The 13,700-nt window shown below is 40.2% G+C and overlaps 2 protein-coding genes across 5 annotated transcripts; both read right to left on the minus strand.

Moving 5' to 3' along the window:
• Positions 1–88: 88 nt before the first annotated feature.
• LOC121952750 (uncharacterized) lies at positions 89–3,421 on the minus strand. Of its 3 annotated transcripts, none has more exons than XM_042499570.2 (7): positions 3,154–3,421; positions 2,695–2,717; positions 2,459–2,511; positions 1,859–1,969; positions 1,202–1,401; positions 948–1,011; positions 89–509 (listed from the first exon to the last, which is right to left on the minus strand). In XM_042499570.2, the coding sequence occupies exons 1-7, from the start codon at positions 3,213–3,215 to the stop codon at positions 471–473; spliced, it is 552 nt and encodes a 183-aa protein (XP_042355504.1). In that variant the 5' UTR covers positions 3,216–3,421; the 3' UTR covers positions 89–470. The 3 variants fall into 3 exon arrangements, with proteins under 3 accessions (XP_042355504.1, XP_087945024.1, XP_087945025.1); XM_088088898.1 differs by having other exon boundaries at positions 1,859–1,968; positions 2,410–2,511; XM_088088899.1 differs by having other exon boundaries at positions 2,695–2,794; positions 3,154–3,420.
• Positions 3,422–4,130: 709 nt separating this feature from the next.
• On the minus strand, positions 4,131–13,060 carry LOC121952338 (uncharacterized). 2 transcript variants are annotated; one of them, XM_088088552.1, is made up of 10 exons: positions 12,911–13,060; positions 11,016–11,077; positions 10,218–10,904; positions 9,227–9,865; positions 6,200–6,315; positions 5,959–6,070; positions 5,755–5,827; positions 5,186–5,257; positions 4,908–5,058; positions 4,131–4,676 (listed from the first exon to the last, which is right to left on the minus strand). In XM_088088552.1, exons 2-9 carry the CDS (start codon positions 11,054–11,056, stop codon positions 4,918–4,920), a joined length of 1,881 nt encoding a protein of 626 aa, XP_087944678.1. In that variant the 5' UTR covers positions 11,057–11,077; positions 12,911–13,060; the 3' UTR covers positions 4,131–4,676; positions 4,908–4,917. The 2 variants fall into 2 exon arrangements, with proteins under 2 accessions (XP_087944678.1, XP_042354883.1); XM_042498949.2 differs by having other exon boundaries at positions 4,131–4,681; positions 12,911–13,059.
• Positions 13,061–13,700: the final 640 nt, after the last annotated feature.

The raw sequence follows: 13,700 nt of genomic DNA on the forward strand, positions 1-13,700 counted from the left end.
GGCTCTCAGTTAATGTCTTCCTCTCAGTTTCACTGTTAAATGTTTTCTACAAGGATGGCTAAAAGAAAGATGATTTTTTTTTAAAAAAAAATTCAAAAGTGATGATCTTCAACACACTTAAAGACACAAAACATTTCCCCAACACAGGATGCAAAAGTCATTAAGAGTCCGACACTAGAACAAAAACAAACTGAATGTGTAACAGGGATATCTCCTGCTCATTTCTAAATACAAATGGTCAACCAGATGTCTGCTCCCACTGTGCCTCACCTCTGGACTTTTAGCAACTACTTAGTAAAAGCATTCACTTTTGGCCGGCTCACTCACCATTCCAATGAAAAAAGTGTTTTAAAAAACACATTTTTTCATCAAAAAGGAGCAAGGATGATTTTTAAAACTTAGAAAAATATTACTTATCAGGTAAGTGTACAACATGACAACAAGTTTTTGATGATGGTTAAGTTCTCCGTTCATTTAGACATGTGCTTCTTCATACGTTGAATCTCCATCTGAAACAAAACACACACAAAATCAGTTGCAAGAAAAAAGTCAAATGTTGTCAACATAAAGTTATTTTCCATTATTAAAAAGAGCAAACAATGACAAAATAAAATTCCAGGGACCAGTTAATAAATAAACTAAATAAAGAATATTTATGAGGTCAGATGAATAAAAGACTAATCAGGTCGTTGTAGCCCATGCTGATCAGGTGCAGGGGCATTTCTAGGATTTGAGGACATTCGGGGCTTAGGACCCCTTGACAGAGGCCCTCTGGCACCTTATTTATATTAAATATACGAAAAAAATTCCGGCATGCATCAGTTTATTTCGATTGTGAATAAGAAAATCGTCCCTAGGATACCTGGCACACAGTCTTGCTTAAATTGGGTATCACTGCTTTAGCATGTTCTAGCAGCTACACTGTAGGAATTCATTTGTTTCTTCACCTGTAAAGTCAAGCGAATCCTTTTCTCCTCATCAAGCTCGCTCATCAGCAGTTTAATTTCTTTGCTGGAACACAAGATAATGTCGGATTAATGTCGGAAAAAAAAAACTTGAACATAACACTAAAATATGCACAAAACTTTAAACAAACAAAAGGCCCTGGTTCTGATAACAAAGGCAGTGATGTAAATGTTAGACACCAACCAGGGTGAGGTTGGGCAGTAAAAAAAAAAACAAAAATAAAGTATACACATACTTGTGCTGACTCTTCATCAGTTCAAACTGGCCCCTCAGGTCTCTCAGCTCTGTCTGCAGTTGTTCCAGGTTAGCTGGATGTCTGCTCGGCTGGGAGTCAGAGTTAGGGCCTGGGGCCAGTTTCGACTGTAGTACAGCTGAGAGAGCCTTTGGTAACAGGGAGGTGAAAGACTCTTTGGGCACACTTTTGGGTGCTGCTGCCTGTGGAGAATAACCCAAAATTACTTCATGACAATACAACAAATTACCTGGAATATTAAAGGAGCTGTATGCGACATCCACAGCATAAATATAGCAGCAAAATACTATTTGCTCTGTGAAGATACAGTGGAGTAATGGCATCTTAAGCAAAGACTGAAGTCACATGTGTGGCAATCTGAGCTTCTCTGTTCTCATAACGGCGTCCCGACCCAAGGTGGTGTAATGGCGTCATCACAGAAGTAACACCAAACCCCCCATGTCAGCACCTTTAGCTCTGTCAGCACTGTTGCCATTGTTAGCACTGTTACCTGCTATCCGCCGACTCAGCCACCTCCATGTTGAGAGCCATGCGCAGACAATCCTGGCTTAAACTTTGAATCATAGATATTCTCTAAATGTTGCATACAGCTCAATAAATTTGAATTTAAGTACGTGAAGAATTGACTGTTTTTCTTACAGGGAGAGCAGACCCGTTTTGGTTTGTTTCCTGAGAGTTTTCTTGAAGTGTTGAAGAATCCAGCTCTTCACTCTGGTTTTCTTTTCTTTCCTCCTCCATCATAAGTGTTACCTGTAAGTTAAATCTAGTGTGAGACATCTGATAAGTAAAAGACTTTCATCCTAAGAATGAAAGAAAATCAATGAATCAAAGTAAAATTTACATTATTTATATATATATATATATATATATATATATATATATATATATATATATATATATATATATATATATATATATATATATATATATATATATATACATACATATATATATAGTTCACAGAAATACATAAATAAATACAAGGCAAGTTTCTTTCAACCTTGTTTTGAGTAAGGAGTTACTGTAGGTGGCTGTGTGTATATGAGGCAGCTCAGGAAAGTTAAATTTATCCCAAGGACAGATGGGACATAAACACACCAGAGCACACTATTTTCACACAGTGAGCCATGTTATAACTGTAGTTTTTAAGTCAGTATGACTTCTAAATGATTATCAAAAGTGTATACTTCCCAGAGTCTGAAGCTCAGACTGTAACCTCTCATCTGCAGCATGAGCTACCTGCTCATTCAGCTTCTCCGCCATCGACACAACTGAATCAAACTCTTCAGTGTCTTTGCGAGAAACGGAGAATAAATGTTAAAACACACCTTGCAGAACCCACAAACTAATTCACAATGCAGGGAATTTTCAAATGATGAACCTAAATTCAGCCTGTTTAACGTGCAGCATTCAAGCATGGTAGTGTTTAAAAGTATGTTGCAACAGATAGTAACAATAATAGTTGCGAGGCTTACCAGGAATGAGGGCTGAGCTATAGCTGCCCATCGTGACAGAGAGGAATACAAGTGGAGAGAGTGAAAGACAGAAAAACCTGTAGAGTCTTTAAGTCTACATCTACAAACAACAGATTGGAGCAGAAACCAACAGTCAGTTCAGTGCAGTCACACATCATGCTTTAAGAAAACAAAGTAATTGAGAAATAGTCATTGTATCTGTTTAATAATATGTCCTGCTCGAGACATGAAAGCAACTTTAGTTTGTATATTAAACTGAGATCATTCTTTATCAAAGTCAGGGAAACTAAATTTGGTAAAAGCAGCTGTTTGTCATGCCACAGCAGGGAACAAATGTGCCACACATGCCTGAACAAAGTATGACAGTGACAGATTACACAGTACAATCATTAGTAAACATAGGAAACTAATCACCAGATTATTGTCAGTTACAGTTAAGGATCTGGGCCACACACTCACCTTGTTTGGCCGGCGACACTGGTGAGATACAGCAGCATCTGTGGTAACAGGACACCGTCCATTGTAACCCACCGTGGTCTACACAGTATGTTGTGATGAGGAGTGGTACCGTCAGAGCTATGTTTAGCTCCACTCTGCTGCTCACAAATATCACCAGGGCAGAGCGAAGGGCGTCACGGGGTGAAGGGCGAGGGGTGTGTTCGAAGGAACAAACTGGAACGCAGTTATACAAGAAGTGATGTTCAAACTGGGGAGGAGAGACAAAACAGAAAGGGTGATGATTTGCAGCGACTTTAAAACCTCAGCAAGTGTTTTGATTGGCTTTTCTTAATGCCTCCTTAATTTAAAGGGACAGTCCACTGATTTTACACATGAAGTCCAGCTTTCTCATCACAAGGAGAGAGATTCAGCTGGTGAAAAAAAAAGGTAAAATGTCTTCTGTGGCTCTGAAGGGAGATGAAGTTTTTCAAGAAATGGTTATTTCAGAGGGAGATGATGAAATTATTTACTAAATTGTATTATGGGAAATGTAGCAACCAGCAACTTTGAGTCCCACACTATTTAAATGTATAGCTTCCTACATTTAGTATATCTGAGCACCTAGTGCTTTATTTTGAACATTCATGTTCCACCTCTGTCCCTTCTGAGTCTCTCATCATAATGGACATGCAAACATAAATTGCTAGAATACAACTTCAAATATTTTGAAAGGAAATTCTGCAATATCCCAAAATCACGTGCCACAAATCATTTGGAAAGCATGAAGACACATTTTCCTTGAATCAAGGAATAAAGCCATTTGACCAATTACTTCCAGAAAACAGATCATAAATAAATGACCATATTTAAGATTTTACTACTCAGAGAAGGTTAAGAAACCTGGCATATAGGTTTATCATTGTTAAAAACAGAATCATTGATGAGGTGATTCTGTCCTATGTCTAAATCTGCAAGCAAAAAATAAAAATTCAAAAAGATTTTGTTAAATCGGATTTTATTGCAATTCTTGAACAATAAACTAAACATATGATTATACAACTTTTACAAGCAGTAGCTAAATTTTGTTAGACAAGCTGCTATGTCTTATCAAAACACCCATGACGAATCAAACAGAACATTTCATGTGATAAATCTTTTGAGACAGTCAAGGTAAGATATTAAAGTAAACTCTTCTTGGACTTCACAAACCTGAAACGGATTCTTGCTGGTAAACTAAGAAAATGCTAAAACTATCTTGGTAAAATGAAGACAAGATTACAGGCAGCAACTCCCAACTAAAAATTCACAAAAAAAATAGGTGTATAATGTAATGACATATTTTACAAATACCCTAAAACGGAAGTACTGAAGTACTTCAAAGGTGCAACTGAAACACTTGTACCAAAAAGACAAGCGACACTTCCACAACATAGAGGCAGTTTGGGATTGTAGTAAGAGAGAGGGGGTTTGTGCAGTCCATTTATGGAGATGTCTTGTTGGGATTTTTCTGCCTTTTCCAGTATCTGGTCTGCAGACTTTGGAACCTGTGCTGAGATCAAGAAAAATATAATTTCAGTACAGCGGAATTTATACATTGTTCTGCTGTGATAAATAAAGATTTCTTTACAGTAAAAAAACGACATGCAGCTACACAGATGACCCAAATGAAGTATCAAATAGACCTACTAATGGCCTGCAGATGGGAAATACTACACTGTGTGAGGACACTACATGGTGAATTGAAATTGCTTACACCCACACATAAAAAAACTTACCAGAGGTTTATCACCAGCGCTGTTGGCTGGGCCCTCTGTTGTAAGGAACTCGCTGGCGCATCACTCTCATGGTGCGATATTTGGACATGATGTTTTGACTTTTTCTGAACACTGGCCTCTGATTTGGGAAGGGACGTGGTACAAGACTCTCCTTATAAAAAAAAACAAAAAAACAAAAGGAATGAAAAAATATTAGTTATTAGAAAAGCAGATTCTTGAATGAGCCATGTCAACATTTCCCAAAAGAACCAGGTGATCTCTGAAGACGGTCTGCATACCATGAGTGGTCTTCTAAAATTTCCAGACAGTTCAGGGCCCGTCCTCCTTGGACCACCTGTGAACTTTGGTCTCTGTAAAACAAAACAATGAAGTCTGAATACATACAGAATTACCCTCATTTATTCGTTTAACATCTAAAATTTAAGAAATACAGTGCAGATGTAAATGTGTGGCCAAAAAACAAAAATGCGGTTTTATATCTGCAATTATTCACAATGAAAACATCATCTTTAATTTTACAGATTTAATATTTTGGGGCCTATACACATCCAGGAGGCTGAAGAAGCTATTTACAATAACTGAGTCGATCATGTGCCTCCATAGGCTTCATTTTAAAAATCCCATGATTTAGCTGCAAACCTTTATTGACAGCTCACTCTTTCATTTAGTCATATTTGCTTTTCTTTAAGACTTGAATACAATGAAACATTTTTAAAAAAATGCGATAGAGCACTCAGTTTTAATGTATGTTTTGCTTGTGAGTACATTTACTGCTGTTTTTTTTGTGTGAATTCTCAGAAACAGCAGCACAAGCTCTCAACAGTCTTCAGCAATTAATGTCACTCACCTGCATGGGTCCAGGTCCAGGCCTCCTGAAGGGCCTCCCAAGTCTGTGGCTGTCCTGCATCATATTAAATGGCCTGCAAAGACAAAGGGGAACATCAGAAACACTGAATAACACTTACATTTCACATACAGGAAAATACGGCACAACCTAATGAATCAGAGCTTTATTTGAAACACGTAGATAAGTGGGTACTATGAAACGTACCTAAACACCCTCTTATCCACATAACCACGTCTTCGGTCTTCAGGTGAAGATCTGGCATCATTTGTCTTTGAGAGTCGGCTGTTTGGTGTGACATCGCGATCTGAACTGCGTTCTACAAAAAAAGTAAAAATAATAAACCCTGTAGGTGTATCTTTAACCAAAATAGTCTTAAACCCTCTGAATTACAAACAAATGTAAAGTGATATGATATCAAAACAGAGAGCGAAAAGAACAAACTTACCACTCTTTGGCTTTGGGCTGCGATCTTTCGTGGGCGAGTCGTCCTTAGAGGAGGAGCTCGGCCCAGGAGGCCAGTGGGACAAAACAACAAGGTCACGTTTCTCTATGGGAGAAGATCTGGGGAGAGATCAGCGGAGGCACATTAATGACATCAGCAGTATGACGTTTATGTCAGTGTGCGATCATATTAAATGTGGCCTGGGAACATTAGCATCATGTCACTCGAGTTATCAGTGTTTATAAGGAAAAAAAGTAAAAATTAAATGACCCTGTGAACTCTTGAAAGTAATCAATTATTAACCAGTAATGAACAGCACTGTTTTTGCAGGCAGACAAATGATTATAAAGCCACGCATCACATGGGTACTTACAAAAACCATGGACTGTCCATGCTTCTTTACTCCTATCTTTGTACCCTGAATCAATCTGAGCTCTCTTCATTTACTCAGTGATCATTAGAGCTGGCAATTCTTGGAGACAACTTTTAGATACTGGTTTAGATCAGATCATCATATCTTCTATCGTCCCTCTCTCAGAAGCGCAGGCTTGTTTTCAGCATCAGACTGAACTTCAGAGGGTTTTGACATCAGGGCGTTACTAGTTTTTCCTTTGGTTGACTTCAATCACCGTTATCCAAAAGGTTTCACATGTCGTCAGCCTTGGAGACATCTGTAGTTCTCAAATGAATGGCTGATCATAATCCAGGCTGATGATTATGTCGGATTAACAGCTTCTTCTCCAGTGCTGTGCAGTGGTGTTAAGAGATGGCCCGGTGTTTGTTTGCTCATGGACAAGTTCTGGTTTCAAGGCAACTGACATAAGGCTTTGCAGAGCCCACAATGAAGAGTCCTGTTCCTCTTGATCTCCACCTCTTCTTATCATCAGGGGCGTTGGGTATGATTCAGACTTAATAAAGATGATGGTGATTCTGAAGTAAGTACAGTCAAGGAGCAAGTACTGCCCTCTTCATGTAGCAGTGCTCTGTTCCAGCGGGAAAAAGTCCAGAGAACTGACTGAGCTTTTGTCCATCACACGAGGCAACGACTTCGCAGGTTGTCATATGCAGGTTTGGGTTAGTGGACTTTGGCGGCATTAGTCTTCTAAAACATCGACTGAATATTATGATTCCCCCCAGGCTGATGATGCCCACCTCTGATTATTACATTTATGTCACATGTCAGATTAGACTTAGGATCTGACCACAGCACATGCTGACCTGTGGGTCCAGCCAAAATGTATGAACATTAAGAATACAACAAGGTGGTATCAAATTGATCTTGCTTCTGTCCCCATGCAGTATCAACTTCTGGACACTCTTTTCATCTTGTTCTCATCAATTTTGAATCCAAGTCTGTCCTGTTTGACCATTTGTGTCTTGTCATTTTTAAAGTTTGATGAACAGTCTTCTTATACGTTCTACGCCACTTCATGTATCTTTTTCCGAATGTTTAAAATGACACATCAAGGCCTGTTTCACTGCAGGTGTGTTGATATCAGAACAGAGAAGGCAAAACAGTTGCTTTAAGGTCGCAAACTTCTGCAGAAGTCGCTGGTACATTTCATCATAATATTTCAAGATGTTTCTCCAGCCTTGACCTGGTTAATGCTTGATAGACGTCTGAATGGATTCTTCATGTTCTTACAACTGCAGATAAGCAAAAAATTCAAGTACATGGATGCACTTTTTGAAGGGCAAGCAGCGGTTCAGCTCCTCTTCCTTCTGCTGAATGGGAATAATGGCGGTCCACATTTTAGACTTCAGGTGGAGCAGAATTGTGAATTCTGATGAGTCAGTCCTTTTTGAATTAATCTACTTTGCACACTGCAAGAATAAGATTTCCTCTTCCAAATTTCAGTTCCGTGCAACACACAAATTGAGCATTACTCTGGTCTTTCGTGTATACACACACACACTCACACGAAGGTACGCATCTGATGAAAGTGTGAAGATAGAAACTCCGGAGTATAGGGATTGACGTACTGTATTAGTCAAAAGATCAACTGTGTGCTGAAATCTTTCTCTTGGCTTTTGACTATTTAAAATGTTGTTTAATGTCTATTGTAACCATTTCGGGAATTTATAAAAAGACATTTTGTAATTGGTTATTTGATGTACACTGGAGTCAGAAATATCAATCACTGTATATGAGTTATGTATTAGGTAACTTATCACTTTAAAAAGGAATGTCAGTGACTCTGATGGTGGTTAGTTGTATCCTTCAATGAAAATTCCTCTTCATGTTCTCTTGCTTTTGTTGTCTCTGTTGTAATCAACAATCAGCGTCATCCATCTTGCCATTGTGACGATATTCAAAGTAAAACAAAGCATCACAGCTCAGACTAGCTCTGTTTTTGGAAATTCCACAATCAAACATGCCACTTGACTTGCAACTTTGCTGTCTCATCATTTAGCGTCGGTCACCGTTCAACGCTTGACATTTGATTCATCTCTTTTCCCCTGTTCCTTGATGTAAAAAGGTTGCCAATAATTTCAAAGGGGCAGCACAGCAAGTTTCATTTAGGTTCTTGACAGGTGCAGTCTTCTTAATGCAATCATTTTCCATACACAGATATACTGTTTTACACTACGTAAGGGGTTGGTTTTGTTCTCTTAATGAAGAGAAACAGGTCTTCACGACATGCTGAAGAGCACTTCTTTCTGAATGTCGACAGACTGAGGAATCCTTTCAGCAGCACAGATCAGCTACATTTCCCACACTCCTCATCAGTGGCATTAAAACATTTGTCAGGTTTTAAACAGGTTGGCTTTATCAATATGGTGCTTAACTTAGCACTTTCTCTTCAGCCCACTTCACAGGAAGATATTTGAAACACAGGCAGCACGCAGACTGGGAGGCATTGCAAAACCTTTGCAGCTTTTCATGAACTGACTCAGTGTTGCACATTTAGCTCATCACGATATCTCCATTTTCCACAGCTGGCACCCCCTTCACACAGAGACATTCTTTCTTGACCTCTTAATCATCATCAAGCCCCTGCGAACAGTGCTAGAAGGAAAATACCGTACCTGTGTGTGTTCATGGACCGGCGAGACTCCACCTGTTCTTTGCCTGTATCAGAGTCTCTTGAAGACTTGCTGGCATTGCTTTCTTCTCTGGGGGGTGACTGTGGTGGTTTTCCCCTCCGCGGTTCCAGCTTTTTCAGGGGAACTGCATTTGACTGGAATCGTTTCTTCCTCATAGCGAGAACAGAGCTGATGTTTCCCCGTGAGGCAGAGTCGCCCAGGCGAGGCCTGGGTTTCACAGATGGAGGTATTCTGAGCCTCATGAGAGACTCTGCTCTGACTTGTTGGCTCTTAACCAGGTAACTTTTATCCCTAAGCGACAAAGGTCGACCGCCGAATGGCCTGGGAATACTAAGCAGCTGAGGCCTTTCTCTCCTGGGTTGTTTTGGATTGCCGTGCTCCAGTGCGGGGTCTGAGGAGGGCATGCTGATATCTGATATCCTCCTCTTGCGGGGTCCTGCCATTTGCCTCTCCTGAGGGCTCCTGTGGTAGGAGGAGGATGGTGGTGGACCTCCTTTCCATGAGGGGCATCTGAAAGGGGGCGGGTGAGAAACTTCCTGTGCCCTCTCCCTACTGTGGGATCTGCTGCCCTGCCTCTCCACCGGACCACGCTGCCGCCTGGAGTCTTGCTCAGATGACCACCTGCATATCCATCAAACAATAGAGAAATCATTACAATGATAGATCCACTGCCATGTTAAGTGGAAGGCGGAACTTTTAACTTTTATCTCAATGCAGCCCCTTCATAATGCCATGACAGAATGAAACAGGTAGGTGAAGAATATTTTCAAAGGGCAATTACAGATGCAACCCTCCTCTCAATGGCAGGTGAAACCACATTTACATCAGACCCCCATTATTCCCCTCTAATTATTATGAGTTGGGGCAGAGTAGAGGTAATCATTACGATCCCAATGAGTGGGAGGACTGGGCCAGCTTCAGGCCTCCTCTTTAATAATTTTACCCAGCTGGGGTTGTTGCTTCACTCCTGTACCTCTCTGGACATGAGCCTCTCCCATGCATCTCTCTGGGGCTCCTCTGTGACCCAGAGGGCCCGTGTTCTCCATTGTGTGGATGAGAGAACGCTCCAGCCTCGTTCCAGCGCTTCATGCCATGACCTGCATGCTCATAGGGCCTTTCTCTAGGACTGTAATTCCCACGAGGGTCTCGACTCCTCTGCTCATGATGTTGAAAACCTGACTGCCTTTTAGGGCCCCTGAAAGAGCTCTGGTAGGCTGGTGAAGAGCCGGGCCTCCTGTCGGGTGGGTGGTTGCGAAAATGTCTTGGAGAGGGTGACCTGTGACCTGAGGGGTGGCCATGAAAAGGCGGGCCCCTCTGACTCGGGGATCCTTGTGCAGGACTGCGAGAAGACTGATGCTGGACATTGGGGGACCGGTTTGGCCTAGATGGAGAAGGCCTCCTCTGGCTGTGGTGGGGCTCCATTTTGGGAGGGTATGATTGAAAGGAATCCTGATTCTGGGACCTCCAGTTATTGAAACGTGGTTCCCTTTGCTCTCCCATCAGGGGGACTCTTCTGACAACTGGGGGACGTCCTCTACCTCTGGAATCTCTCCAGTGAAAAGGGGCCTTTGACTGGTAGCCCTGGTCATCTCTTCGACCTTTGGAGTTGGGGCTGTAATGCCCTTCACTAGGTCCAATACCATGACCATCTCCATAGGGTCTGATAGGACACAAGAGAAACAGAAATATCTTTACTGTAACACATAATGCCACATTTAAACATAACTCCAAAGTATCTTAGTGCAACTTTAAGAAATTATTATCAAAATACCTGGACTTCAGACGTGGTGGTCCAAAATGTGGTCGAACCATCTTTGGAAGTGAGTGAATAATCTATGAAAAAAAAGAAACAGTGTTCATTTTGGACAGCTTTTTCAGAAAAAAATCACAATCTTTGACCTGCCAAGACTCCATAGTTGAAACAAGCGACACATAGTCTAGAGTTGAGTTAGCTGACCAAGTGTTAATTTCAATTATGTTTCTTTAACTCACCTTCTATTTCTTCATCTCTTTATCTTACTCATATTTTATACCAGCTGGGTAGTCAGTGAGTAGAAGTTTCTCAAACATTTATAATATTGAACAGAATTTCTATGGTTGTAGAAATCTAGTCTAAGAATTACAAAATCTATCATACACTTTGAAAATAATCAACATTTGCACAAACTACATGTGACTTAATTTAAAATAGACTGAAACATGCCTCAAAAAGCCTCATTTAAATCACTATTTGAAAATACTACTAGTTTACAACATGATGTTAAAATGCTATGAAAATTTTGTAAAATTTAAATTTCTGTACAATTAATTTCCAATGATTAGTATATAGTATGCAATATAGCATCAAGATTTTAAATGGATAATAATATCTAAAATGCATTATAAAACGTGACTAGGCTTAATCAAATGAAAAACACGTAAACAATCCCACCAAAAAAGGTCCAAAGAGCATATTTCTTTAACAGTGAAGGTTTGAAATTACTAAAGCCAACTTGGAGCAATATGTTAACTATTCATCAGAGATAAAAAAAAAAAAAAACAACTCTTGTCTCTTCACTTACTCAACAGCCTTCTTTCACAGATAAAAAACAGATTATACTGTATTTCAGCTGCCTTCCTACTGAGTGAAACTCTTTCACCCTAATGGTTTTCAATAAAACATTAACATATAAAGATATGGACATAAATACTTATAAAGTAGATGTTTAAATAAAAGGTAGATGTTCATGTGTAACCTAAGAAGGCCTCGAATTCTGTTTAGGCCAAACAAGCGCCTTATCACGGACCGTTTCTGTCCTCGGTGTTGGGCAATTCCTACCTAAAAGCTGACACATTAAAAGAACAGATACTACTATATGCTGCAGAACATGTTGTTAGTCTTCTCCTAAATCACCTATTTTTCCAAATAACATGTAACAGCGAAAGAGTGAGCTAAGCACATTTAGCATGAAATATACCCAAAGGGTAAAAACATTTCTAGATTTTGAAGCACCGTGGTCAACTTCTCGTGGTGTATGTGGAGATAAGTCTGTCTCTTAAATGTTTAAACTGTACTCAGATGGGCCTGACGTAACAGTTCACTATCGATCCATCGTTATCGGACGCAAGATCACATACCTGTGGAAACAGCACTACTTCTTCTAATCGTTCACTTTTGTTTAAACGTATCATTTAACATTTCAAACAAGACGACAGAATCCAAATTGTAACCACATAGGACTGCTGTTTTGGGGTGCTTCAGCTTAGGTTAAGAATGGTCGCTGTGGGTCCAGTGTCAGTCCTGATCCCGGTGAGGGATTTGGGCTGTTGGTGCTTCCATTTTTGGACTGGCGACTGGCAGCTGGCTGGAAAATAACACGACGACTCAGACAGCCATTATGTTATTTCTATTGGTGAAAAAACCCACACTGAAGCGGCGAGCATAGCACACGCTAGTAAAGGCTTAAAATTAGCAACAAACGGAGATGCAGGTCGAGTCAACAACCGTATCTCTGCTAAGGCCAGTGAGCTAACGCTAGCCTGGGTGTTCCGCTGGCAGCTCCCGGGAAACGCCATTCACAGTATGAGTCATTTGGACATTTTAGCGACAAGTAAGACAGAAATAAATTACCAAACGTTAACTTAAACTACATATACGTGTTATTCATTACTTTTGCAAACTCTTACCGAAGAAAAACCGTCAAATTGAAGAAGGCTTCGTGCGACACAGTTCAGCTGCTCGTCTTGTTCTTCTTGTGCTTGTTCTTATTCTTCTTCGCCGCACCGCCCTCTGTTTTCACCCACTGCGTGAAACAGCCAAACTGAAGCGTCACCTGCTGCCCTGGAGGGGGCCCTACATGTCTATAGGCACTGCGGAAAGGCCAGCATTGTCTTTTCAGTCCACAAACAAATGATTTTGTCCTGGGCATTAATTTATTAACACCCACAAGTCAGTGTATTTGTTATAATGATTATATATTCTCTCAGAATTCGTCCCTGTCTTTCAGAGCTGGTTTGAAAATAGCATCTTATTAATTAGTTAGCTATTCACACAGAGGGTTTAGAAATTTCTCAGGAAATTTTGTCTTCCCATTATTCCTGATAATCCACATTTTAGGGAGCTAATTGCTCTGGAAGAGCAATGCTTTTGAGATGTGTTTCTCCAATGCTGGTTCCAACTGACAAACCAATAATGTGTCACAAAAATGTGTTATTCTGTACTTGTACTTTTTAGAAAAGCTCTAAAAAAATATAGGCCAGGCCTATGTGTATGTACTTTAGTGTTTTATGTAACTCATGCCTCTTGATTTATTGTCTCATAGCTTTCTTATATGTGCAACTTCCATGTGCTGTGGCTCTATGTTGGTGTTTACTTAAATGATTGAGCACTTGTATGTTCATGTTCTGGATCACAAATCAAGTCTCTTTAATTTAAACTCAACTCACCCAGTTTAGGTATACCTCGTATATTAGGTAC

The sequence above is a fragment of the Plectropomus leopardus genome, chromosome 15, assembly GCF_026936395.1.
Source record: "Plectropomus leopardus strain MGB_pleo_1.0 chromosome 15, ASM2693639v1, whole genome shotgun sequence".
Taxonomy (NCBI): domain Eukaryota; kingdom Metazoa; phylum Chordata; class Actinopteri; order Perciformes; family Serranidae; genus Plectropomus; species Plectropomus leopardus.